The following is a 26,295-nucleotide window of genomic DNA, read 5'->3' on the forward strand; positions in this document are numbered from 1 at the left end:
AGCTTCAGCTTATCCCTGGGACTCTCGAGAGAGCAGGCTTTCGTTGGGACTTTTGATGGTATTTTGTTGGGACCACTGGTATTTCTGGCTTGCTGCTTCTCCAGGACCCAGTGTGGGTTGTGAGCAGGAAAACTGCCCACTGTGTCACTCTCTGGGCCCAGAGGTCCCCGCCCAGTCTTCCTTGTCTCCACTCCTCAGTGTGTCCTGGCAATTGTCTTATATGCAGCATGCTGGGGTTTTAGTTGTGCTCAGCGGGAAGAAAAAGGAGAAGGCCATCTATTCCATTTTCCTGGAAATGGAAGTTAAAGGTATGTTTTTCTTGCTTGATATCACCATATCTTTTTGCTGGTTGGCATTATTTATCTGTCCTTCATGTTATTAATGATTTTTCATCTTTATTTGAAAAATCTCTCTGCCTCTGGAGAGCTCCAGAGCAAAGAACTGGAACTCGTCTTCAGATTCAGGGAACCGGCCGTGGCCTCATCTCTCTGGAAATCCTTCCTGTTACCTGCTACCCAAGATGGCTGTGGGACGAGCCACAGCTTTCGGGGGCTGGCGTTTTTAGTCTGTGACAGTTTATTATCTCAGAAGCCGAGACCCCTGCTCACCACAGCCCACCCTTGGCCTTGGCCAGTCCCGGTACAGTCAGCAATTTAATCCAGTTCTCATTTATTTTGTTTTGTTTTAGCCCACTGAATAGTCAGCAGGTAGAATTGCATGCATGACTCTGTGCCAGAAATACTCCCCCAGCTCCTGGTTCTATAGAATCTGAACCCATGAACTCAAACTGGGGCTGGGGGGCGGCAGGAGTCCCCCCACGCCGCTACCACCAAGCAGAGAACCTCCAGGAGCCTGACAGAGCCCAGAAGAGGTTGACAAGGTCCCCAGAGGCACCCTGGTTCTTGCTTTTTTAAGAAAACAAAGTTTGCAGCTGCAATGGGGAGGAAGACTTCTGTGGGTCACTACTTTTCAACCCATGCTGTTCTACCCACAGGAAAACAGACCCCAACGGAAAAAAAGAAGAAAACAGGATTAAATTTCTGGTATTTTAGTATGCAGATATATCAGCAGGCCACCTTCCTGATGTGACAGCTGCCCACCGCAGTGAGGATCCTTTCCCCACCAGGAAAGATGTTTGCCTGTTTCCCTTGTGTTTGGACGCAGCCAATACCATCCTAAAGAGCCCCTCCATCCCTGACCACAGGCAGAAATGACTAAGACCAAAAAACAGCAGAATGAGACCACTCCTGCCTGCATTGCACTTGACCTACATGTGTGGAGAACATTTTATTCTTGCCTCACAAACAGGTCAAGGGGTTCCAGGGTTCAAAGGCAAGAATGCCAAATTGTCATTCTTTAAAGAGCAGAATTATAAAATCCTGGAAAAATCAAAACAAACAGCCCCAGCACGTACCCCGCGTGCCCTGACTGTTATTTGTAGAAAAAGCACAACGATAGAATTTGCAAACCATCTTGAATCCAGACAAGAGCTCTGACCGGGGGACCATGATTCGCATCGTACTCAGCAAGCGAGGCCAACATTGTGTGCATTTCCCCGCGACACCTCAGCTAAAAGGTTGACTGTGTGAGTGAGATATGAATATATTCATTTCCTGGACACTCAGTTTACTACAGAAGATCAACAGCGCTGTGATATGTGAAAGTGCTCGGATTTCTCCCCGTGTGGTACAGAGGAAGGGTTGTTTGTGGGGCCAGCATGAGGTAGGGACCCCCTCACTGGAGGGATGTTACAATAAATACAGCATCTTGCCCTGTGACTTGCTCGGGGAATCTCGGCGTGGACGGGGAAGTGCATGGCTGGGAGTTGGTCTGACCAGTTAAGGTCTGGACCAAAGGCTGGTCGCTTTCTAAAATAAACTCACCCTTTGACTTTTGGTCGGGGTTGTGCTGAGCTGGGCCCAACCTTGCTCAGTGGCGTCTGAGCAGCGCAGGAGACAGCACTGGGACTTCTCTCCCCAGAATAATGCCGACGATGGACGACATCCTAGAACACATAGGGGAATTCAACTTTTTCCAGAAACAGACATTTCTCTTCCTCGCTCTGCTCTCTGCCGCCTTCACCCCCATCTACGTGGGCATCGTCTTCCTGGCCTTCACCCCGGACCACCGCTGCCGGAGCCCCGGGGTGCCCGAGCTGAGCCGTCGATGCGGCTGGAGCCTGGCCGAGGAGCTCAACTACACGGTGCCGGGCCCCGGGCCCGAGGGCCAGGCCTTCCCCCGCCAGTGCCGCCGCTATGAGGTGGACTGGAACCAGAGCGCCCTCGGCTGCGTGGACCCGCTGGCCGGCCTGGCCGCCAACAGCAGCCTCCTGCCTCTGGGCCCCTGTCGGTACGGCTGGGTGTACGACACGCCCGGCTCCTCCATCGTGACCGAGGTAGGCGATCGTGGGACTTAGAAGGGATGGAGAAAGCAGAGAGTGCAGTTTTTCTTAAGGATGAACCCAGGGAGGGCCAGGTGTGCTCTTTGGACTCAAAGTATCTTATAAAAAATAAACAAACAAATTAATTAATTAAATAAAATAAAATCCTAGTTTTCAAGAAAACATACAGCCTCTTATCTGTCTGGAGTTTGAGCAGGTGAGTTTAAGCTTCACATTCTGACAATAATGATTGTAGTGTATGCAAGTCTCAGCGGTAAGAAGCGAGCAAAAACATCAGCATTCCTGGGAATTATGCCAGGAAAGGGGGCATTTTCAAGCCTCCTCTTTTTCTAGAGGCCCTGACTTCCCCTCCACTCTGCCATGGTACAGATGGACACCCGACACCTCATGGAACTCACCTGAACGGGTGCCTTACTGTGATACAATGTACGTTTCTCTCGATAGCTAATTGTTTTCTCTTCAATTTGCTCGAAGTATCCGTATCAAACCATCTGGGGTTGGAGCTTATGCTATGGTACTATTATTTTATTAAAAACTACACTTGGCATTAACATCTAATCATGAGGCCTCTTTTCAATAGATAGAAAGAAAAAATAGAGACTTGCTGTTTTAAAATGTTTTATCGGAATATAGTTGATCTACAATGTTGTGTGAGTTTCAGATGTACAGCAAAGTGAATCAGTTATACATATACATATATCCACTCTTTTTTACATTCATTCTTTTCCCATATAGGCCATTATTACAGAGTATTGAGTAGCGTTCCCTGTGCTATACAGTAGGTCCTTATTAGTTGTCTATTTTATGTATAGTAGTGAGACTTGCTTTTATTGGAGACAAAGCAAAATGGGGGGATAAAATTATTCTGCAAATACAAAGAGAGCCAGGTGCCTGGCTTAACTTGAAAGGACTGCTTGGATGACGTGAAGATATTCTGTACAGGCGTTAAGGTAGAAGAGCCATTTGAAGGATCTAAAACGGTCTGATAGTTACATGAAATGTGGAGGAGTGAAGATTTAACACCATAAACCTTTTTTTTTCCTTCTACACTGATTCTTTATTTCCAGCCTCCATTGGCTTAACATGTCTGTGATTTTTGATTAAACAAAATCATTAAAAAGTAGAAATAATGTTTAACCAAGTATCTGGGCATCCTGTGATTCAGTCAAGTTGACCCATGAAATTAACCATCACAGGAAGCCACCTGCTTCTTAAGGCCTGGACCCAGAAAATGGCAAAGTATAACTTCCAGCACATTCTGTTGGTCAAGTACCATAAACTTTTAAGAGGCTTTTGCAGCGTGGTTCATCTCATCGTTCATACAGAGAGGGGAGACTGAGGCCCAGAGCAGAGGAAAATTTTGCCCAAGGCCACAAAGTGAGAAAGTTTGTCCTTAGCCCTAGAAAGGGGTTTTCTCCCGACCTCCAGGCCAGCACCTGTGGCTCCCCAGCATCACCTCCTGTTCCAGGTGAGGACAAAGGTAACAGCCATTCGCAAGATGCTAATTTAAAGAGACACTGAACAGCCTGGCTCCCTTAGGGCAATGCTTGTATGTGTCCACACACCTATTTAATAAAATTACAGAAAGAAATGGTTTGTGCACAAGTAATTACCCAATTTCAGCTCATTTAGCCAAAACAGAGTTCAGCCTGATGACATACTGCCAGATGGAATGCTAAACAGACTGCGGGACAAATCTTCGGGGTTGTGTAAAGAAAACTAACACAAGCAAGAAAAGAGTTGGTTTATTGTCATCCAGTCACATCAGTGCCTTGCAAGGAATACCTCCTGAGTTCCCTGGGTTGAGCTGTGTCTAACACAATTTTGTTTTCTTTCCCTCCCAACCCGGGACACCCCTGGCCCCTCGCAGTTCAACCTAGTGTGTACCAACTCCTGGATGCTGGACCTGTTTCAGTCGGCTGTGAATGTAGGATTTTTTATCGGTTCTGTGGGTATCGGCTACATAGCAGACAGGTAGGTACAGCACAAAAGTGGTGGCATGTAAGCAGTCCAAGGAGAACGCTTGGGTTCACCTGCCCCTGCTTGAATACCCTCCATTCCCAGAGCACACAGGCCACACTTTCCTGAATTGTCGTGACGGTCTTAGGTTTCCTTTACAGCTTTGATGAGCATGACCAGTGTCTTTATTTTCTAATTCTCTTGGATCATAGAGGGATGTTTCAACACTGGGCAGCAGTGTTTCCTTGTGGGCTATCCAGAAGCTTAGAGTTAGAAGGGAGAGTGATAGGGGATTTGATCCCTTTTGTAATCCCAATTCTTTCTTTGGCCTCATGCCATCCACCCGGTCATGCGTCTTCAGGGCCTCTGAGCTCTGTCCCGTCCTCCGCTTGCCTCTCCTGTGCTGGAACCAGGTAGACTCTCCCTTCTGTTCTTACCTGAGCCTGTGACGTTGCAGGATTCCTGAACTGGGGCCCTGGGGTCAGATGTAATTATATGTATGGAACCTAAGATATAATTTGGTGAAAGGGAAACAGGGTCTCCACACTGGCAGAGGTAAATATCCACTTCCATACTGTCATGTCCCTGGAGAGAGATTAGGAGCGACCTCTCCACATGGAATGTACAGCAGTGGTCCGCGTACATGGGTCCGTGTCTCCGGGAGCTAGTTTTCAGTGACTCATACTAATCGACCTGTTCCTATGTCTTTTATTTATCCACTATTTTGTAATCCCAGGTTCACTGTGCTGGAAGTTCCTCATAAGGTGCATCTTTACTCTGTTGATGATCAATTAGACATTGTTAGGAGTCCCCCAAAGGGAAAGGAACAGAAATGTTGGCTTTATACTTGATAAGCACCTTAGGTAATTTGGCCATCAGTGCTAATTATTTAATATTCCTAATATTGACTGTTTATTGAGTATTTCCCATGTTTCAGGCACCGTGTGCAACATTTTGGACAGTATCCTCCTCTTTAATCATTAGTCACCTAGTGAGATAGTGCCATATAACTCTATAATAAATATACAATCTTTTATAATTTATTATACGCTATAACTATATGTATTTAATTCTGAAATAAGTGGTAAAGTAAATACACGTTATGCTTGTTCCTTCGCCAGCTATATCTTTGATACAGGTAAACCAAAGGCCGTGAGCTTAATATGAGATATAGACAGAACATTTTCTCTGATGATACTACAGTCTGGATTAAAAAAAAAAAAAAAAAAAAAAAAACTTGCAAGTGTGTTAAAGATTAATAAGGATGGCTGAATCAATAACACCCTCAGGGGCGTCTGAATTGTCACAGCCGGGGCCCCCTGTGGCAGCAGGAGGGAGGGAAGGTGACAGTGAAGGTGCTGGGTCACGAGGCGGCCCCGTGCGTCACATCACTTCTGTAACTGTCTACTCAGCCTCCCTTCAAAGGCTCCTCCTGGGACGCTGTGTGGCAAAGAGGCTTGTGAGGTGCAGAGGAAGGCCGTTCGATTTTACTTTTATTGCCACAGAACTTGCAATAAGGACGGTGGTTTGGAAATGACCCCTGAAGTCTTGAGAGGTGGCCTGACGAGGGTGGTCGGGAGTCCGCCCTGCCCCCCGCGTGTGGCAGTCTGGACCCCTGGCTCCCTGTTCCCTCTCCACTGGCTCTTCCAACGTAAGGAGCAGATTCTAACACTCAACTCGCCAGCACAGAAGTGAGCGAACAGGGGACTGAGCTTCACAGCTGGTTAAATGAATGAGTTGATTATTCCCATCCCGCTCAGAGTAGGAGACCGGTTATCATCCTCTTCCTGATTTAAAATCCCCGGTCAATTATCCACCTTCTTAGATGACCTCATTATTTTGTTCCTATTGTTGAAATCTCCCATGTAAAGTTGACTACTCATTATTCTTCCCCCCAAAGCTGTGTACATCCCTCTATTTCTTTTTCTTAAACTGTCTGAAGTCTGGTTGGTTGCTGCCCGCTTCTCTTCGGTTTGTGTATGCAGGTAAGGGTGCGTAATAAGACAACCACCCTACGGCTCCAGAAAGGACACTATCTATTGCACGTTTAATGCCTATTACTGAATAATTGTCAGGTTTTATAGAATGGAACAAGAATCTCATGGAAACCCATCTGATGCTTCAGATTAAACCAACACTAAATAAAATAGATTGTCAGCTATGAGGAATTTAAAACATATTGTTACTGAGCCCAAGCTCACTCTGCTTGCCACCTGACAGGCCAATAAATCGGAGACGAAGTGCTGAGACAAGGAACACGACTTCATTCGGAAAGCCAGCAGACCGAGAAGATGGCGGGCGAGGGTCCCCAGAATAACCATCTTATCGGGGTTTGGATGCCAGTTTCTTTTATAGAACAGAGAGGGGGAGGAGATGGGGAAGTAAAGTAAAAACACCATAAGTTTTGCAAATGTCCCCTGGAATGGCCAGCCTCAGGGAGGGGATGTGTTCATTTCTTCTTCCTTGCAGCCATCGGCAGGTGGACAGGGTCCGGATGTTTCCCTGAACAAAGGCACTTTGGTTTAACATTCAGGCAGAGGGGCAGTTTCCCTGAGGCAGGCCATTATGTAGAGACAGTATCCTTTTAGTGGACAAAAACAGCAGAAAGCAAAGGTTAAAGAAGAAGAAACAGATCCAACATGTAGTCAGACCTGGTTCTCTCCTGTAACAATATGACCTAACAGCTGATGAAGGTGTCTTTTAGAAGAAAGCCAGGAGCACATTATGAGCAGGTTATAATAAGAATACCGAGCCTTACACCAAGTCAACTTTCAGAAGGTCACCTTTGCAAGCAGAAGGAGGGAGAGACGGGGGATATATGCTAGAGATTTTGAAAGTAAACCTTCTGTAAGATGTCTAATTTGTTTCATCATTCAAACCTCCTAAAGAATGATTTTCAGAATCACCTGACTCCAGAAAAGTAATCTCTCACCAATTCAAGGTTTTTTTACTCTAATGGTCAGTAATTTAGTGTCAGGCTTGTAAATGTTTAACAACTGACTCTCTGAAGGAAAAAGCCTCAGTTTGCAGGGTTTGTTGATCTCCATGTTGTCAAGGCTCCCACGGTGGTCCATTTCAAGCTACCGAAGTGAGGTCACTGAACACAGAGTTGGCTAGAAAGATGCACCATTCTATGGTATTTCCACCATACAACTGCAACAGATAGACATAAAAAACTTCCTGAGCATAGACAATGGTCAAACACAGTAAAATAGTTAGGAAGAGATAAGTTTTGCATATTTATTACACGTGCTTTTAACATAATTTACTTTATTGTAAGTGTGTACTTTCATTTTTAATAATGGCTGTGTTTAACAGTCAGCTCACAAATTTTCTGAAAGTCTATCAATCAGCTCGCAGGAGCCAGCACTGCACTGCCCAGATTTCACAGTGGAACAAGATCAAGGCAGAATCAAAGTCCCGGCGGGTCGCAGTCAAACTTACTCAACTCTGTGGAATCTTTCAAAACTAGCTCTCCCCTACCTACTATGCGCCAGTCATTTTACTGGGCATCCCTGTGTGTTACATTTCACTTAGGATCATAACAGCCTTTGAAAGGAGAGTTGATCATCCCATTTGCAGATGAGGAAACGGAGGCTCAGTGAAATGAAAGCAGTGCTTCCCAAATGGTAATGTCCATAGTAACCACCTGGGGGTTTTGTTAGAATTATGATTCTGATCCAGTGGGTCTGGAGTGGGCCTGAGAGTCTGCATTTCTAACCACTCGACGGTGATGCTGTTAGCCCCAGACCTCAGTCTCAGTAGCAGGTAGCTAAAGGACTTCTGAAGCCAGCAGTCCTGGAGTTCACCCCATTCTCTTTTATTTGCTCTTCGTCTTTCATTTAACCACTTAAGTGGTTCTGTTGTGGGAGGGTAGGAAGGGGGGGAAGGTTCTCGAACCACTCTCCCAAATCTCCAAAATTTCTTCCAGCCCTGCCTCAGTGTGGTTTTTATTTAATTTTATTTTATTTATTTATTTATTTATTTTTGGCTGTGTTGGGTCTTTGTTGCTGCGCACAGGCTTTCTCTAGTTGGGGCAAGCGGGGGCTACTCTTGGTTGTGGTGCACGGGCTTCTCATTGCGGTGGCTTCTCTTGTTGCGGAGCACGGGCTCTAGGTGTGCGGGCTTCAGTAGTTGTGGCACATGGGCTCAGTAGTTGTGGCTTGCAGGCTCTAGAGCACAGGCTCAGTAGTTGTGATGCATGGGCTTAGTTGCTCCTCACGTGTGGGATCTTCCCGGACCAGGGTTCGAACCCGTGTCCCCTGCATTGGCAAGCGAATTCTTAACCACTGCGTCACCAGGGAAGTCCCTGCCTTATTGTTTTAATAGCATTGTGTCTTTATGTGAACATGTCCCCTAGTGAAGCTGCTCTGCATTGGTAGATTTGATTCTCTGAAGGCTTCCACGCACTGAGTTTCAGATGGTGAATGTTCCCTCTCATCCACCATGGAATTTTGTCCATATACTGGAACATGATTATGGTGCTTTGGGATTTGACTGAGTCAACTTTGGAAGTTGAAGAATTATCACTTCAGCACATACTTATAAATTCTTTGAGGGTAAAGGGAGAGGTTCAGGAAGAAAGGCTAAAACATTGTGCTGATATGACTTTGGAAGGCTGTGGATAAAAGTCCAGGGGGTACATGTTTACAGTGGGGAACCACTGACTGAGAATTTTAAAATGATGTGGTCAAAACAGGGTTTTAAGAAGTTTAGCAGTTTCCATTAATTACTAATGAGACTGCTTGATCTTTAAATTTCAGATTTAGAGCATTAATAATCCCAAGTAATTGTTAACAATGTTGTGGATTCTTTTCAAGTGGTCAGTTAGTATTGAAATGGTCACTAGAGCACAAATAGCCTAAAGGAAAAGCAGCAATTAACAAATGTCCAGCCGCATCAAACGTGCACTGCTAATGACGTGGCAGCGCTACTGACCTGCAGTTTGAAGTGGATAAACAAACAAAAATGAAAGAAAACATCGCTTTGCATGAAGAATTTTTTAAATATCCACTAACAGCTAGTTAGGGCGTCTTTTAGAACAAAACCAAGAGGACATGATGAAATGTGGAAAAAAGAGACTGAACTTCAAGTCAGCTTTCTGAGAGGCAGCTTCGCAAAGGGAGGGAGGGAGGAGAGAGGGAGGAGGGCTGGGTGCGAAGCTCTTTAGGTGTAATACCGCACTTAATCCCCTGGTCAGGCTGGGTCACATAGCTCTTCTCCAGATGAAGAAACTGAGAAAGGCCGCGTAACTCGCCCGACATCCCAGTCAGCGGTAAGGCCAAGGTTAAACCCAGGTTCCCTCGTTTCCATCTACTCTGTGCACTGAGACACTCTCCGGGTGCCTAAACAGATGGGACCCAAGTCTCAAATAAAATGTGCGGGAGCAATCCTGCTAAGGTACTCCATGGCAAAGGCCTATGGGATGGCAACAGGTGAGATGATGACAGCGCCACACAAAAGACCGTTGCCATGGAGACATACAAATACCATGAAGTCCAAAGGCAGTGTTGAAAATGGATGGGGAAATACATTGAACACGGAATTTTATTTTTTCTAAAGCAAAAACTCCTCAGTGGGCAGCTAGTTGAGACTGTTGGTGCAAAGGCCCAGCTCATGTGAAGACAGAAGCCCTAGACGGGCCCTTGGGGCATTCAGCGCTAGGTGGCCTGAAGAATCACCCCCTCCCCACGTACCCTCCACAGTGGGGGGGCTGAGAGGTGCTCCAGCCCAGGGTGAATGGGCCTCACTGGGCTTCAAGTTTATACATAGTGCCCTGGTGCAAAGTCCTGATGGAACTGACCTGAAGCCAGGGATTCTCTTGGTGGGTATCCGTCTGTACCTCCTGAATGTCCATCATTCAGAGATAACCTCCACTTTAGTTTAGAGTTCCATAACTTCCGTGAATTTTCTACAACCCTCATGAATCTAATCTAATTCCATTCCGTCTCTTTGTTTTCTCCTTGCAGGTTTGGCCGTAAGCTCTGCCTCTTGATTACAATCCTCATAAATGCTTCATCTGGAGTTCTCATGGCTATTTCCCCAAACTATACATGGATGCTAATTTTTCGCTTGATCCAAGGACTGGTCAGCAAGGCAGGCTGGTTAATAGGGTACATCCTGAGTAAGAACGCTTGTGATTCTAGCTGTGGGGGACACTGCTGGCAAAACATAGTCAGTCACGTGAGGGTAGCTGCCCAGGAAAATGGACTCAGCTTCAAGACAATGTTGAAAGATTTTTTTTCTGTATCAAAAGAATTTCTGAAATCTTTTCAGTAAACTCATTCTGCATTCCTCCTAGAAAGAAAACAATGAAGCAGGAATGAGAGTAAACATCATGCCATCCAAACTCTTATATAACTCTTCAGGAATTTTTGTTTTCTGTGCCCTGGGGTGTACCATAGAGAGGAAATCTAGCCCACCAGGCTTTACAGAGAGAAAATTCATTGATGAGAATATATTAGATTTATAAGGGGCTTTATTAATTTGAGTACATCCATTCTAGCAAACCACAGTTATCCTCAATGTATATGCAAGGAAACCAAGGATAGAAGTACTGTGGTCAATCCCGGTTCCTCAGCGAGCCATTTGTAGGACCAGGAATATCATTTACATCCTACTCATTAGGAACCAGGGTTATGCTTAAGCTCCATGGATTATAAGAGAATATTTGAATTATAACAGCAGAGCATCTGTAAATTAATATTAAGGAGAATTATCACCATAATTAGATCTTGGGAATTCACTCCATCGTTGCTTGCCCTTCTGCTACATTCAAATAGCAACCACACCAAGGGAAATGGACACTGAAATTAAAAGAATATTAATCAACCTTTCATTTCGCACAGGAGAACTAGAATATGTGTGCTTAAAATTTGACCCAGTAAAGTTAATTTGGGGGATTCTATGAGATGAAGAGGAGATGGTGCCTAACACTCTCAGGTGCCTGTCACGGTCGTCACCTGATCTATGTCTGGGCAACAAAGGAGTTAATGTACGCAGTTATTCGACGAGAAATTTGGTTTCTCATACACGTGACATGGAGAAATTTGAATTTAAGTTTCATCCTCCCATTAATTTCTTCTCCAGTCCCTCTGGATGTCCTTAAGGTGCACCTGTCATTCGTCCTGCTACCCCAAGGTGCACCTGTCATTCACCTGCTACCCCAAGACCTCATCCATGACCCCAACCACTTTGAAAGACAGACATTTCTATTTATTAAGCATGTACATAATTTTGTCTGTCTTTTTTTAATGCTTTTGGATAATTCACAGTGATTTATAGAAATAATTTTCGAGTGCATTTCTATTTGGTTTACAAATAGTTGAAGTCTTTCACACGATTACCAAACATTTAAAGCAAAACTCTGTGGTTCATGGAATATCTAGAATCTCAATTCTAGAATGTCTATGATATAAAAATGACTATTTTGTAAATCCATGTATCCCAGACTTCATACTTCTGCCATGCTATAGTCATGGGATTGGATAAGGCTGTTTACTATACCATGTGCCGTGTTACGCTCATACACCAGCTCCTGGAAAATAAAAAGCCTGATTCATAGTGTTTTCCAATTTCTAAGTTGTAAATACTCCCACCATGACTGCTTTTAAGATACCAATGGGTTAAAAACCAGCTTGCAAAATTCCTGAAAATTTAAAAATCAGTTCTTGCAAGCCAGTACTAGCTGACTCCAGTCAGCTTGGAACCCCACCACCAGGTTTCCAAGCCATTTAAACACATTAACAGGATTGCCAAGAAAATGTTTAACTCATGTAAGAGGGCAAGTTACATTGAGCTATTCATTTACGTGAAAATCATCTATGCTCTAAAGTCAATGTTTACCCCATGTAATATGGGATTATAAGATTTTACATTAATTAACACAACAGCAGTAATCATAACAAAATAGGTCCCAAAGAACATTTAAAAGTTTTCAGAGAGCTGTATAGAAAATTCTAGAACTTGGACTACTTTTTGTGTTGGCATTCTAGTTTCCCCATAGTTAGACAGCCAACTCACTGTTGTACTGACTTGCGTTGACCCTTTGGGTTGTCTCTGCAGTTACAGAATTTGTTGGGCTGAGCTACCGGAGGACAGTGGGGATTCTTTACCAAGTGGCCTTCACGGCTGGGCTCCTGGTGCTTGCTGGGGTGGCATACGTACTTCCGCACTGGAGGTGGCTGCAGTTCACAGTGACTCTGCCCAACTTCTGCTTCTTGCTCTATTACTGGTAAGTCCCTGTGGAACCAAGAGGACATAGACTGAAATATTTTATTTAGCTAAAAAGACTGTGTTCCCCAATGCACACCATCCTTCGAATCTAAGATATCCTTCACTCTTCTGTTTCACAGGAAACCCAGGTCCGTGTTTCAGGGATAAAAGTCATAAGCTTTAATCTGTCTTCCTCTCTGGAAATCAGATGTTCTTTCACTTTGAACTTAAGAGTTTTATGACTTGGATCTCACATTTTTCACTTTATTTTTGTGGTGTTTAAAGTAGCTTCCAGTAGCCATGATACCCTTTAAAGAGACTGACAATACTATTGTTCTGATTCTGCCCCTCCTCAGAAGAAACGTCAGGATAGAGAAGGGGAAGTATGGCACTTCTGTCACCACTGCCAATACCATGCCCAAAGCAGACATCCCCAATCAATCACAGCAGTCTTTACCCCAGATAAGGCCAAAATGGAACCCCAGAGAGACCATACCAATCAATCAGAGTTACCAGGGCAAGTGAAATATGTTTGTCACCCCTGCCCAAGGGAAGCATGGAACACAGTAAAAACAGAAGAAACTATCAGAAACTCCTAATGCAAGCTTACCTGAGATAAAGCAAGAGGTTTGCTAGATTATCAACCAAATCTCTCTCCTATGAAAAAACCCACCTATTTAGCTCCTGGACATATCTACCTGTTCTTCCCATAGCTGTCTTGTCTAAGAATTAAACATCTCAACCCTTCCCAGGAAGCCTATTTCTCCTCTAAAAGCCAGTAAAACTCTGAGAGTGATCCTTAGTTTCATCCCTATATCCTTTCTACCCCCTTTATGTCTCTGAAACCATCCCTCTTTTCCCCTGTTCTCATTAGGAATCCATTATGTCTTGCCTGGATTTCTGGGTAGACTCATAACTGGTCTCTTTGGCATCAGCTTTCCCATCCTCTAATCCATGTTTCACGCCGCATTGTAAAACTCCAGGCCCACCCCGTTACTCTCCTGCTTAAACGTCTTTCAGTAGTTTGATTCCCTTCAGAATAAAGACCTAGTGCTTTAGCATGACACAGAAGGCCCACCTATTATCCACGTTCTGACTATTTCTGAAGCACTTCTTGCCACTTTCACTCAATAGAGTCAAATTTAATTTTCTTACAATTCTACAAGCTCCACAGAAGAGTAGAAAATAGGTATTTGGGGTGTTCTGTTTTCTTCAGATAAATATTCAGAAGTGGGATTTCTGGATCATACAGTAGTTCTAATTTTTTTAGGGAACCTCCATACTGTTCTCCGTAGTGGCCACACCCATTTACATTCCCACCAATAGTGCACAAGGATTCCCTTTTCTCTACATCCTTGCCAACACTTATTTCTTGTCTTTTTGATAACAGCCATTCGGACAGGTGTGAGGTGATATCTTGTAGTTTTGATTTGCTTTTCCCTGATGATTAGTGATGTTGAGCATCTTCATGTGTTTGTTGGCCATCTGTATGTCTTCTTTGGAAAAATGTCTATTCAGATACTCTGCCCATTTTTAAATTGAATTGCTTGGTTTTCTGCTATTGGATTGCATGAGTTCTTTATATATTTTGGATATTAACCCTCTATCAGATACATGGTTTGCAAATATTCTCTCCCATTCAGTAGGCTGCTTTTTCATTTTGTGGATGGTTCCCTTGGCTGTGTAGCCCCTGCACAGTTTTATTTCCTTTGTAGATCCAACCAAACCTCACTGTGTAAGATCCCTCACAGAGATCTGCTATGACCCCTGGGGGTGGGTGTTCAGTAAGATTTTCCCTCCACTTAACAGCATTGATGACACTTTTTCTGTGCCCTAGGTGCGTACCTGAGTCTCCTAGGTGGTTGATCTCCCAGAACAAAGACGCTAAAGCCATGAAAATCATTAAGCACATCGCAAAGAAAAATGGAAAATCTCTGCCTACCTCTCTTCAGGTGAGCCAGCAGCTGAAGTATCAAATCAGGGAACAGTGAAAAGGAAGATTTGGGAAAACCGTGCATTGTCTCAATGGGGAGTGGCGGAAGCGGCCCACCCACCTTGTGCAACAGGACATTTCTGTTGTACTAAGATTTGTGGTTCCCTGGTAGAATATTTTAAACAGATGGAAAACAAAACTAAAGGAAGCCAAAAGCCTTTTAAAAGTCAAATGAGGCGCTTCTATCTTGTTCATCTCTCGACCATGTTGCCCCTTAGGCCCCGGTACTCGAAGTCTTGTTTGCCTGTGTGTCCATCAACATCCTCAGGGAGGGAGGTTTTCTCCAGAGGGAAGATTCTTCAAACACAAATAATTTCTTAGAATTTTTAAAATGTTGGATAGAAGTTATCCCAAAATATTTTAAGCAACCCCTGCCTTCCTGAATAGAACAAATGACTGAAGTGTTCATTTTCTCTGCATTTAGTGTTTCGCCTTTAGTGGACCTCATCACGTTTAATTTAAACCTTTCCATCTGACAAGGCTTGGAAAAGAGAATATCAAGCTTATTAGGAATTTATACTGAAATAAGAGTAAGTCATTTCTGATGAGGTTCTAAGATGAGTGACCTGTAAGAATTTGAGATTGACGTGGCATTTAGAGTGACGATTTGGGGGCTCAGAGCTCTTTTTTCTTCATTTCCTCTCTGGTTTCTGGGTGTTTGGAATATGTATTTTTTCCCAAGAATGACAGTCATAGCACTGATTCTTGGATTTCAGATCCTCTCAGAAACTGGCCAGGGAATAAGGCACATGGGGGTCACTGTCTCGCTCAAGGTCAGGGTTCACGTGAGGGTGGTAAGTCTGGTCACTGCTGGTCTCCTGGAGACTTCTTCCCCTTCTTCCTGGGTCTTTCACACAACATCACGTGTTGCTCCAGGAAGGAGACAGAGGGGAGTGGGTCTCACAAGGTTCTGCTTCCTGAACCCTGGAGATGAAATGTCCCCTCCACCACCTACTGTGTCACCTCGAGTAGGGCTTCTCAATTCTGTGCACGGGATCACCTGGGGACCTTGTGAACATGCAGATTCAGGTTCCATCTGTCTGGGCTGGGGCCTGAGATCTTTCATTCTAACGAGCTCCTGGTGATTCCATTGCTGGACTGAGTGCCAGGGTCCCAGATCACTCTCCTGACCTTTGGGCCACACACCAGTCCAGGTGTGCAGAGAGGGCGTGTCAATGCCCTCAGCCCTCAGGGCCACTGGGCTGGGCTTTGATTTTACTCCACCCGCTTTGCCAGCAGTATCCCTTTATATACGTGCCTGAGTTACCTCACTTCTCTGTAGCCCAGCTTCCTCTTCTGTGAAATGGGGTGAAAAACGTAGACCTAACTTGTAGGGTAGTTGTAACGATTAAACAAGCTAATGTGCGTGGAGGGCTTAGCTAGTCCTGGGCACGTTAAAAGCACTCAGCAAGTGTAAGGCATTATGTTCCCTGGATGACCCTGGGACGCCATCATGAAATATACAAAGCTGTTCCTATTTCTTCTATTCTTAGAGCCTCGGATCTGATGAGGAAGTTGGCGAGAAGTTGAATCCTTCATTTCTCGACTTGGTCAGAACCCCTCAGATAAGGAAACACACTTTGATCTTGATGTACAACTGGTAAAGATTATTTTTCACTTTAAAATCCCTCCAAATTCTTTTAATCTGAATCATCCACATAAAGGGAGGGACCAAGAGTACCTTCAAAACATAGCCTGGGGGCTTCCCTGGTGGCGCAGTGGTTGAGAGTCCGCCTGCCGATGCAGGGGACGCGGGTTCGTGCCCCGGTCCGGGAAGATCCCACATGCCGCGGGGCGGCTGGGCCTGTGAGCCATGGCCGCTGAGCCTGCGCGTCCGGAGCCTGTGCTCCGCAACGGGAGAGGCCACAGCAGTGAGAGGCCCGCGTACCGCAAAAAAAAAAAAACACAGCCTGGGTCTAGTTAGCATCAACAGTGGTTTGCAAGTAGTCTTATTTGTAGGTGGTTTTCCTGAAATCATTTTTCTCAGGCGGATGTTGAAATCGGCTTACAGTCCCGACGCATAGATCACTACATTCTCAACCTTGGCTTTCCCTTAAGAATCACCTGGGAGATAGTAAAATGCCAAGGCCAGACCCCTCCCCGACAAGGATATGGATTTAATTGGTCGAGGGAAGGGCCCAGGAACCAATACTTTCAAAATCCTCCAGGTGATTCTAATATATAGCCAAACTGAGAACTATTGGTATAGATTAATTTTTTTCAATTGAAGTATAATTGATTTACAATATCGTGTTAGTTTCAGGTGTACAGCACAGCAATTCAGATATATATATGTGTATATATGTACATGTATATATTCTTCTTCAGATTCTCTTCCCTTATAGGTTATTACAAAATATTGAGTACAGTTCCCTGTGCTATACAGTAGGTCCTTGTGGTATAGATTAATTGATGATGAGTGTACATCTCTCCTGATTGTACGAGACCTTTTATTTTTCTTTTCTACCTGGAGAAAATAAATGAGTAAACTTCCCGAACAAGAATAAACCACAGGAACAGATGAACCGGTTTGCAGGGCAGAAATAGAGACACAGATGTAGAGGACAAATGTATGGATATCAAGAGGGGAAAGTGGCAGGGGGTGGTGGTGGTGTGATGAATTGGGAGATTGGGATTGACATATATACACTAATATGTATAAAATGGATAACTCATAAGAACCTGCTGTATAAAAAAATAAAGTTCAAAAATTAAAAAAAAAAAAACAACGAATAAACCACAGGAATAATCCACTGGCTCCACAATCCAATAGCAAGCCTGAGCGTCCTCACCGCCTGCAGGCTGCCCCAGAGCCCTGTGCGGTGGGCCCTGCAACAGCCTCCTTTGCTGCAGCAGGCTTCCCTCCACCGGGCGGCATCGCTGGGACGACTCACATCAGCTAAAGGAAGCGTCACGGTCACTGACAAAAGCTAAGCTCATCAGGAATTAATCTAGCAACCTTCACAGTATTGCATGTCAAACGCATCAGGGAAATTTGGCTGCATTATCCTTTCTTTTTCTGAGTAATTGTGATTCTTGCTAATCATCCTCATATTTTCCATTACAGACAACGAACATTTTTAGCCAACAAAACTAGATCAAAATGTTGCTGTATCACGTCAGAAGATGTATCATCCAAAGTGGGCCTGTACCCATTTGGGAATTTGGTACCCATTTGGTCTCCTGGGTTCCTAATATTTGGATTAAGTAGTCAATCCCTGCGATTTCGACTGCATTAGAAGGCCACAAAGAGAAAAAAATAATTAACAACCACTAAGAGCTAGATACAGTTTACTAAATAAATCACTCTAGTAAGACATTTCTTCTTGCCTTTCAATTTGGTCAAGGAATGTTAGCCTAATTCTCCCCCTTTCCTGGTTCTGGGGTCACAGCCAGCCCCCGCAGTGGGTCAGATGGTGTTAAAGCAATGGAAGAGAGGGAAAAGCAATAATAAGAGGACAAAAACAGGTGACCTACGATCAACCTTTCAGGGACCTGCTCCTGGCGCCCGGCTTGACCTGAGCTCTCCTCTTTGCTCAGGTTCACGAGCTCTGTCCTCTACCAGGGTCTCATCATGTACATGGGCCTCGCCGGGAGCAACATCTACCTGGACTTCCTCTACTCTGCCCTGGTCGAATTCCCGGCCGCCCTTATCATCCTCGTCACGATTGACCGCGTGGGTCGCCGTCATCCATGGGCGGCATCAAATATGGTGGCAGGGGCAGCCTGTTTGGCCTCGGTTTTTATCCCTGAGGGTAAGTGTCAGGCCAAGCTGGGGTCTTGTCTTCCAAGGCCCTGAGAAGAGGGGGTATTACAGCCCTTTGAGAGAAAGACCCTGTCATTTAACATCCAAGTCAATTTGGAAAGAATGAACAAAATATCTGGGACCTTCCTGAGTGAACGCACATGGCAACTCTGCCTTTAAGAACAGTGGCACCCAGTGGTTGCCTGATGTAATACAATAACACCCAGTGGTTCTTTGATGTAATATAACAAGAGAGGCTAGGAGGACCCATGCCACAGGCCATCGAGCTGGCCCAGAGCAGGGGTTAGAAGACCACAGAGAGAAAAATGCTATTTTGGGGGGGTGTATGCTATTTCTTTTGGGTGACTTCTATAGACTAAAGTTGGTGCAACTTTGGAAGCTGGTATAATTGTGTTGTCATTAATGACTGGGAACTAAAGTGAAGAGAGCATCAGAATTGTGTCTGAGGCTAAAACAAACAGACATGGGGACTTTTGCTGAATTGTCCTGAGTCTATAGAAGAACCGATTGTGCATTCTTGTCTCATTCTGGAGGGGGCACTTTCTCCTTGCAAACGCCCCTGGGGCACTGTTGGGAGATCAGGGAGTGAGCGCAGCATGTGTCAGCGGTGTGCTTTCCCCTTCAGATCTGCGCTGGCTAAGAGTTACCGTCGTATGCTTGGGTAGAATGGGGATTACAATGGCCTATGAAATGGTCTGCCTGGTCAATGCGGAACTGTACCCCACATGCATCAGGTGAGGCCATTTCCTTCAGCATGAAGAAAGCGGCTGGGACATTTGTTTACTGGTGAGAACGACCACAGGTGCTGGCAGAGGACACCGTACTTTTTTCTTCAATTTATTTTATTGAAGTACAGTTGATTTACAATGTTGTGTTAACTTCTGCTGTACAACAAAGTGATTCAGTCATTTTATATATATATATATATATATACATATATATATATATATGTACACACATTCTTTTTCTCATATTCTTTTCCTTTATGGTTTATCACAGGATATTGAATCTAGTTCCCTGTGTCCCTGTGCTATACAGTAGGACCTTGTTGTTTCTCCATCCTATATATACTAGCTTGCATCTGCTAATCCCAAACTCCCAATCCAGCCCTCTTCTGCCACCCCCTCCCCCTTGGCAACTACAAGTCTGTTCTCTATGTCTGCGAGTCTTTTTCTGTTTTGGAGATAAGTTGATTTGTGTCGTAGTTTAGATTCCACGTATAAGTGATGCCATATGGTATTTATCTTCCTCTTTCTGACTTAGTATGATCATCTCTAGGGAGGCAGCTTACCTTTCAAAATGCAGGGTAAGAGAGGTTGACACCATTTCGGGGCAGTATGCAGGTCACACCTCACACTTACAGGATAGGGTCAAACACAGAAACCATGTGATGAGAACAGAAGCTATTGAATTGCCAGAGACGGATGACCAGATGTCAACAGGAGGGAGAGTAGCCCAAGCAGGACCATAGAACAGAGCAGGGGAGACAGTGATGAAAGTAAAACATGAAAAGTGTCCCCAACACTAATTAAAAATCTTCAAGAAAGTTCATATAAAACAAATACAACATGGGCTTCCCTGGTGGCGCAGCGGTTGAGAGTCCGCCTGCCGATGCAGGGAACACGGGTTCCTGCCCCGGTCCGGGAAGATCCCACATGCCGCGGAGCGGCTGCGCCCGTGAGCCATGGCCACTGAGCCTGCGCGACCGGAGCCGGGAGATGCCACAACAGTGAGAGGCCCGCGTACTGCAAAAAAAAAAAACAAACAAAAAAACAAGTACAACAGAATATGAATGGAATTATGTACCATGTATCATTTATGTGCATTGACAATAACATGGACACTTTCAGTTCACACACACATTTTAATGATTTGGGGAAGTATTTATCTGGGGGTGGGGGTGGGAGATAACCACTGTCCTTTGGTAAGTCAAAGCATGCATCCGTGTCCTGTGTTTCAGGAACCTTGGGGTCCTCGTCTGCTCTTCCATGTGTGACATCGGGGGCATCATCACGCCGTTCCTGGTCTACCGGCTCACCAGCATCTGGCATGAGCTTCCCCTGGTGGTTTTCGGTAAGAAATCCTCAGAGATGTCTTTGAATGAAAACCTATTTTTAAGAGGCCTCCATGTTTCTACCTCGAAACAAGTGCTATGTTTGCAAGTAACTACTAAGTATGACTAGTCATTGGTACTACCAGTAGTGTAGTAATACTAGTATTACTAATAATATTAGCCGCTGCCAACACGCAATTCTGGGAGCCCACGAGGACTTATGCCCATAGAGGTGCAAAGGCAAGGGAGAGTGAGGTGGAGTTTCCCCTGAAGGAGACCCTTCTCTCCTCACTGATTTCCACCCCTTTGTCCAAGAGCTCACTCTTTCTGCCTCCTCTATGCCCAGATGTAGAAAAATACAAACGCTTTTACTTCGTTATTTCAAAAAAGGCAGTTAAAATTTTGCAAAGGGCAATTTCAAAACCCAGGGGAAACAAAGACCAAGAAAATGCGTTAGAATAACAGGAACACCTGTGTGCGTGCTGGGCACCCCGGTCCTCAGATTCCTCGGCAATTAGATTTAAGGAGCATGGGCACAGCTCTTCCCTCTGACCCTGAAGGATGTACAGTCACTGAGCCTGCCTCTCCCTGACCAGCGCACAGGAGAGAAGGGAAGGGACAAACCTAGTTATCAGCACATGCTGAACGCGAGTCTGCAGACCGTGAAAGGGGCTGGGAATCCTGGGCCTTCCCATCGTCTTTCCCCACAGCGGTAGACGGAGGGACAGGTCCCCTCCTTCTGTGCGTCCACGCAGACACAGCTCCAGAGCCATACACGTTAACACTCACCTTGTCAGTGTTAGCCCCAAGGTCTTGGTGGACACATTTCAATCTTCTTTCAGACGCATTCTGAGTCTTTATTTATTTATTTACTTAACTTGGGCTGCGTTGGGTCTTCGTTGCTGCAGGCAGTCTTTCTCTAGTTGCGGCGAGCAGGAGCTACTCTTTGTTGCGGTGCGTGGCCTTCTCATTGCGGTGGCTTCTCTCATTGCGGAGCACGGGCTCTAGGTGTGCGGGCTTCAGTAGTTGTGGCACGTGGGCTCAGTAGTTGTGGCTCGCGGGCTCTAGAGCGCAGGCTCAGTAGTTGTGGCGCACAGGCTTAGTTGCTCCGTTGCATGTGGGATCTTCCCGGACCAGGGCTCGAACCCGTGTCCCCTGCATTGGCAGGGGGATTCTTAACCACTGCGCCACCAGGGAAGTCCCTGAGTCTTTCTTTTAATTTGACAGAAATGTGACACTTTTCCGCATGGGCATACAAGCCTTAATCTGGGGGGAGGAAGGGAAAGCCCAGCTCGGGTGCACAGCAGGGGGATAGCGGACGGTTCTCCTCTTAGTGCCATGCGTTGCCACACACAAGTGTCTCTGCTCATTCCCTTCTTCTCAAGGGATTTGTGAAGGGGAATTTTTCTACTGCCATAGATCTGCCAGGAAAAGCTCCAAACCTTTGCTAGAACTCACCCTTGAAAGAGACCCAGTGAATGTCTCCGTGTTCCAACTTAATAACAGGATGGCCCAGGTTGATAGAACACAAGCTCTTTATCCTGAGATGACCAACGTGGCTGGCCCTGCTGGGAGGCACATGCCCCAGATTCTTTCCTCCCCCAGCTCTGGCCAAGGGACCTGACCCCAGAGCCCCCTTTCCATCTTGGGGAAGCTCCCTCGCACGCTCTGGATCCTTCCTTCCATCCCAACCTTGCCCACTCCCTTAGGTGGGCAGTGAGTGATGCATGGGTCAGTGGGACATTTCTGGGTAGAAAATAGATACTTCATTAGTATCTATTTTGTTTCTCTTAGTACCATTTAGCCAAAAAATTGCTAAGTCCAGACCCAGAGGATCCCCCCCATACCCAGACCCTCCCTCGGACCTTGCCTTTCCGTCTAAAGATAAAGGATTTTAACTGCATTTCAACATTGAAGTAAACTCAAAGACAATCCTCAATTTTATTTTGCTGGTAGTTTCCTTCTCTCACCAACCTTTAATAGCTAGCAGGAAGCAAAACTAACAGTTTTACACATTTTCTTTCTCTTTTCACACAATAATGGTGTGCCAATTGTGCTCTTGAAATAGCCAGAAATGGTCATCTAGAAGCCTGAAAACCAACAAATAAACACATTGGAAAATCCTGGTTGAAAGAGCACTGGAAAAATTGATAAGTGATATCCTAGTTAATTAGGCCTATCTCTGCAAATATAAAGTACTAAATGGATGACAATTTGATTATCTAATATATTCTTCACAGTTCACTCACTTCAGAGAATCGAAGCCAGCTGAATATGTCTCTTGTTTGCATGAGTTACAACCAAGTGAATCTCTCGAGGTTTGGGGAGATCTTGAGAGGTTAACTATCTAGTTCATGCCATGTGCCAGGCACTCTTCTAAGCACTTAACAAATATGAATTCATTTCAGCCTCTAAACAAGCCTTTGTGGTGGAGATACCACCCCACTTTCTGTCGGGGAGTCTGGAGTATCAGGGGGATCATAGAACTTCCCAGGGCTCTGAGACCAGTACTCAGGGTGTCAGTACTAGACCCAGGTGCTCAGAGCTACAGCCGGTGCCCTGAACCACTACACACTGGAGGCCCGTATTTCTGCCAGTTTTAAGTGTGCAAAAAGTGGAGTCCAACAGGCATTTTTTGAAACCCCCCAGTTAGTGAAGAACCCACATCCTACTTCCTGAATTCAATGATGGAAAAACACATAAAGATGTAACCGTAAATCCTAAAATCTTAATGGGAACTTAGAGAAACAAAAACACCAACATCTGCAAAAAATTACAGCTGGAGACAAAGGAAAAAAGGAATAAGAGAAATTTATCCAATACCTGAATCAGAACAGAAAGGCCTAGCTATCTGAAAAAGACTATATATATATATATATATATGAATCACTTTGCTGTACACTTGAAACTAACACAACATTGTACATCAACTATACTTCAATTAAAAAAAATAAAAAGCAAAAGTAAATAAATAAAAATCCAATAAAAGGCCTGGCTATACTATTTAATGCTGTTATGAAATAATGCGGGATTCATTGCTTTTATTTGCTAGTAATGATCCAAGTTTCTGACTCGTTTTCATTACCGAGCGCTTTATATTGGCAGAGCTATATTCTTTCTTTTCTTAGCGTTGGTTCTTTTTCAGAGTTATTTTCTGACTCCAAAGTATCTTAATATCATGGCAATTTCCTCTAGCCTAGAATAACCTTGACTCAAAATGTTAAGTATTTCATTTCCCTATAAGGAATTGTAATCCAGCAGAGTTTGGAATGGGCAAAATATTTATGATGGGGAATAGGGCAATCAGAGATAGCAAAGGAATCTGTTAAGTATAGGAAATCAGCACAAAAACACACACATTTTTTTTAAAGAAATAAGGAGAGCTTTAATTATAGAGCCAGCGTGGTTCAGTTCTGAATGTGATTTGCGTCTGTTGGTTTTCAGCTGTCGTTGGCCTGGTTGCTGGAGGACTGGTGTTATTGCTCCCAGAGACCAAAGGGAAGACTTTGCCTGAGACCATTGAGGAAGCTGAAAACATGCAGAGGTAGGGAGCTGGGATTCCTAAATGAACTATTCGATACACGCTTTGGGAAAACTCTGGAGCCAGTTGTAAAGAAAGATGAGGTTGGATCTATACCTCACACCATATCCAGTGAGATCAATTCAAATGAAATCAAAGACTAGAATGCACCAAAAAGGAAACACTAAAAGAATGAAGACCCTATGGGAGATACCTTTAGCCTTTCATAGTGAGGAAGGTCTTTAAAATTTGACCACAAATATCCAGGACCCATTAAAAAAAGTTTGCCTTCATAAAAATTTAAAATTCTATGTTGAAGAACTACCATAAACTTCAAAAAAATAGCAAACTTAGAGAAAATATTCACTCCTTCATAAAGGGCTAATTTTCCGAATATATAAAGAGGTCTAACAAATCCGTAAGAGCAGCCCCTCAACAGAAAAAATGGGCAAAGGACTTGAACAGACAATTTAGTGACAGAAAGAAAAAAAACAGTTCCAACATATATTAACCTATGCCAAATCTCTTTCATAATAAGAGAATCGCAAAGTAACACCACAGTAATAGCCACTGAGATTGTTAAATATCAGACTGCTTGGCGGCATACAGGTGACCCTTGAACAATGCAGGGGTTAGGGGTGCCAACACCCTGTGCAGTCAAAATCCACATGAAACTTTCAACTCCCCCAAACCTTAACTGCTAATAACGTGCTGTTGACCAGAAGCTTATGGATAACATAAATAGGTGATCAACACGTATTTTGTATGTTATATGTATTACATACTGTATTCTTACAATAAAGTGAGCTAGAGAGAAGAAAATATTATGAAGAAAATCAAAAGGAAGAGAAAATACATTTACAGTACTAGACTGTATTTATCGATACTGTAAGCTTATATCACCTGTTTATAGACAAATGGTCAGTACCTACATTAACATTGTCTTATATGATACAAAACACTGTAGATGTTATACGTATTACTAACACTAGACATCAAAAACGAAAAGATAATGTAAAAAAGAAGTCCATATTTATTAACAGATATAGTGACTCAAGCATTGAAAATGAAGAAGCAGCAATATGATTGCTTTATGGTCGCCTAGTGTAATTGATAATACAATTGCTTCATGGCAGCCTAGCCTATGCACTAATGAATGAACTAATATAAAATGTTTATGTCATACAGTATTACAGTCATATTCATAATACAGTATTGGAAACATTGTTACATTTTTTTAAACACCACTTACCTGCGATGATAGGCTGATACACAGTTTCTCCAATACGAGCGAGAAAGGCGTATTGTACGATAATGTAATTCTTTGAAACCAAAATTATAACACAGAAAATGAACACTTTAATTTTATATTAAATATCACTCACCTTATGCCTATGTAAGGATAGACTAATGTCTACATATACTTTATGCATTCATGACATGCTTAACTTTGTCTTAATTTTTTCAATATTTCTAGGTTACACGGTTCATCTGAGAGCTTTTTCAAATCATCACAAAATACCAAAAAATTTTCCAATATATTTATTGAAAGTGGACCACATAAGCGGACCCGTGCAGTTCAAACTCGTGCTGTTCAAGGGTCAGCTGTACAATGTTGGGAAAGGATGTGGGGAAATAGGCAGTATCCTACATCGCGAGTAGGAGTCAGATTTAAAACCTCTAGGATGGGCAATATAACAATAGTATCAAAATTACAAATGTGCTTATCTTTTTACCTAGCAATTCCATGCTTCTAGGAATTTACATGTGCAAAATGGTGTATGTACAGGATTATTCATTCAAGCAATATTTTTTATGTAATGAAAGATTGGGAACTTTCAATGCCCATCGATTGGGAGACCAGTTAGATAAATTATGGTACGTTGTTCAATAAAATACTCCCTAGTCATCAAGAAGAATGAGGCCGCTTGATATACACTGATAAGGAAATTCTCCTACGGGTATTATTAATGAAAAAAAAGTAAAACATAGAAAAGTATAGAGTCTATCATTTGTGTACAAAGAGCAGAAAACATATATATACAATTTACTTGTATCTCTGGAAGAATATGCATAACATTGATTGTCTCTGGAATTGGGAGGCTATGGGATATCAGTAGGAGGGAGACTTTTCAGTGTATTAACTTTTTGTACTTTCTGAATACATATGAATCTATTTAAAAAGTAACCTTAAAAAATCTAAATAAAGAGAATCACATATGACACATTCCCCATGAATTTGTTTATGTGATATGCTTAGATATTACTGTTTATTTTAACCATATTCCATTTTTGGCACCAGGAACTGAACTGAATTGTATCCATGCTACAAACCCTTCACATTTCACATATTAAGCACTTGGGAAAGGTCACAGCAGAAGAATCACAG

General features: G+C 43.8%; 1 protein-coding gene across 1 annotated transcript in view; it reads left to right on the top strand.

Annotated features, from left to right (window-relative positions):
- Positions 1-1,984: 1,984 nt before the first annotated feature.
- SLC22A2 (solute carrier family 22 member 2) overlaps positions 1,985-26,295 on the top strand; it is a 29,662-nt gene continuing 5,351 nt past the window's right edge. Inside the window, exons 1-10 of the mRNA XM_027079256.1 lie at positions 1,985-2,395; positions 4,272-4,375; positions 10,330-10,484; positions 12,425-12,593; positions 14,412-14,526; positions 16,061-16,167; positions 18,108-18,322; positions 18,959-19,067; positions 20,294-20,406; positions 23,831-23,930. Of these exons, the coding sequence (XP_026935057.1) occupies positions 1,985-2,395; positions 4,272-4,375; positions 10,330-10,484; positions 12,425-12,593; positions 14,412-14,526; positions 16,061-16,167; positions 18,108-18,322; positions 18,959-19,067; positions 20,294-20,406; positions 23,831-23,930 (1,598 nt within the window). The remainder of the gene's footprint in view (positions 2,396-4,271; positions 4,376-10,329; positions 10,485-12,424; positions 12,594-14,411; positions 14,527-16,060; positions 16,168-18,107; positions 18,323-18,958; positions 19,068-20,293; positions 20,407-23,830; positions 23,931-26,295) is intronic.

Source organism: Aethalodelphis obliquidens, unplaced genomic scaffold (genome assembly GCF_003676395.1).
Source record: "Aethalodelphis obliquidens isolate GAN/ISIS:26980383/991018 unplaced genomic scaffold, ASM367639v1 scaffold3, whole genome shotgun sequence".
NCBI lineage: Eukaryota > Metazoa > Chordata > Mammalia > Artiodactyla > Delphinidae > Aethalodelphis > Aethalodelphis obliquidens.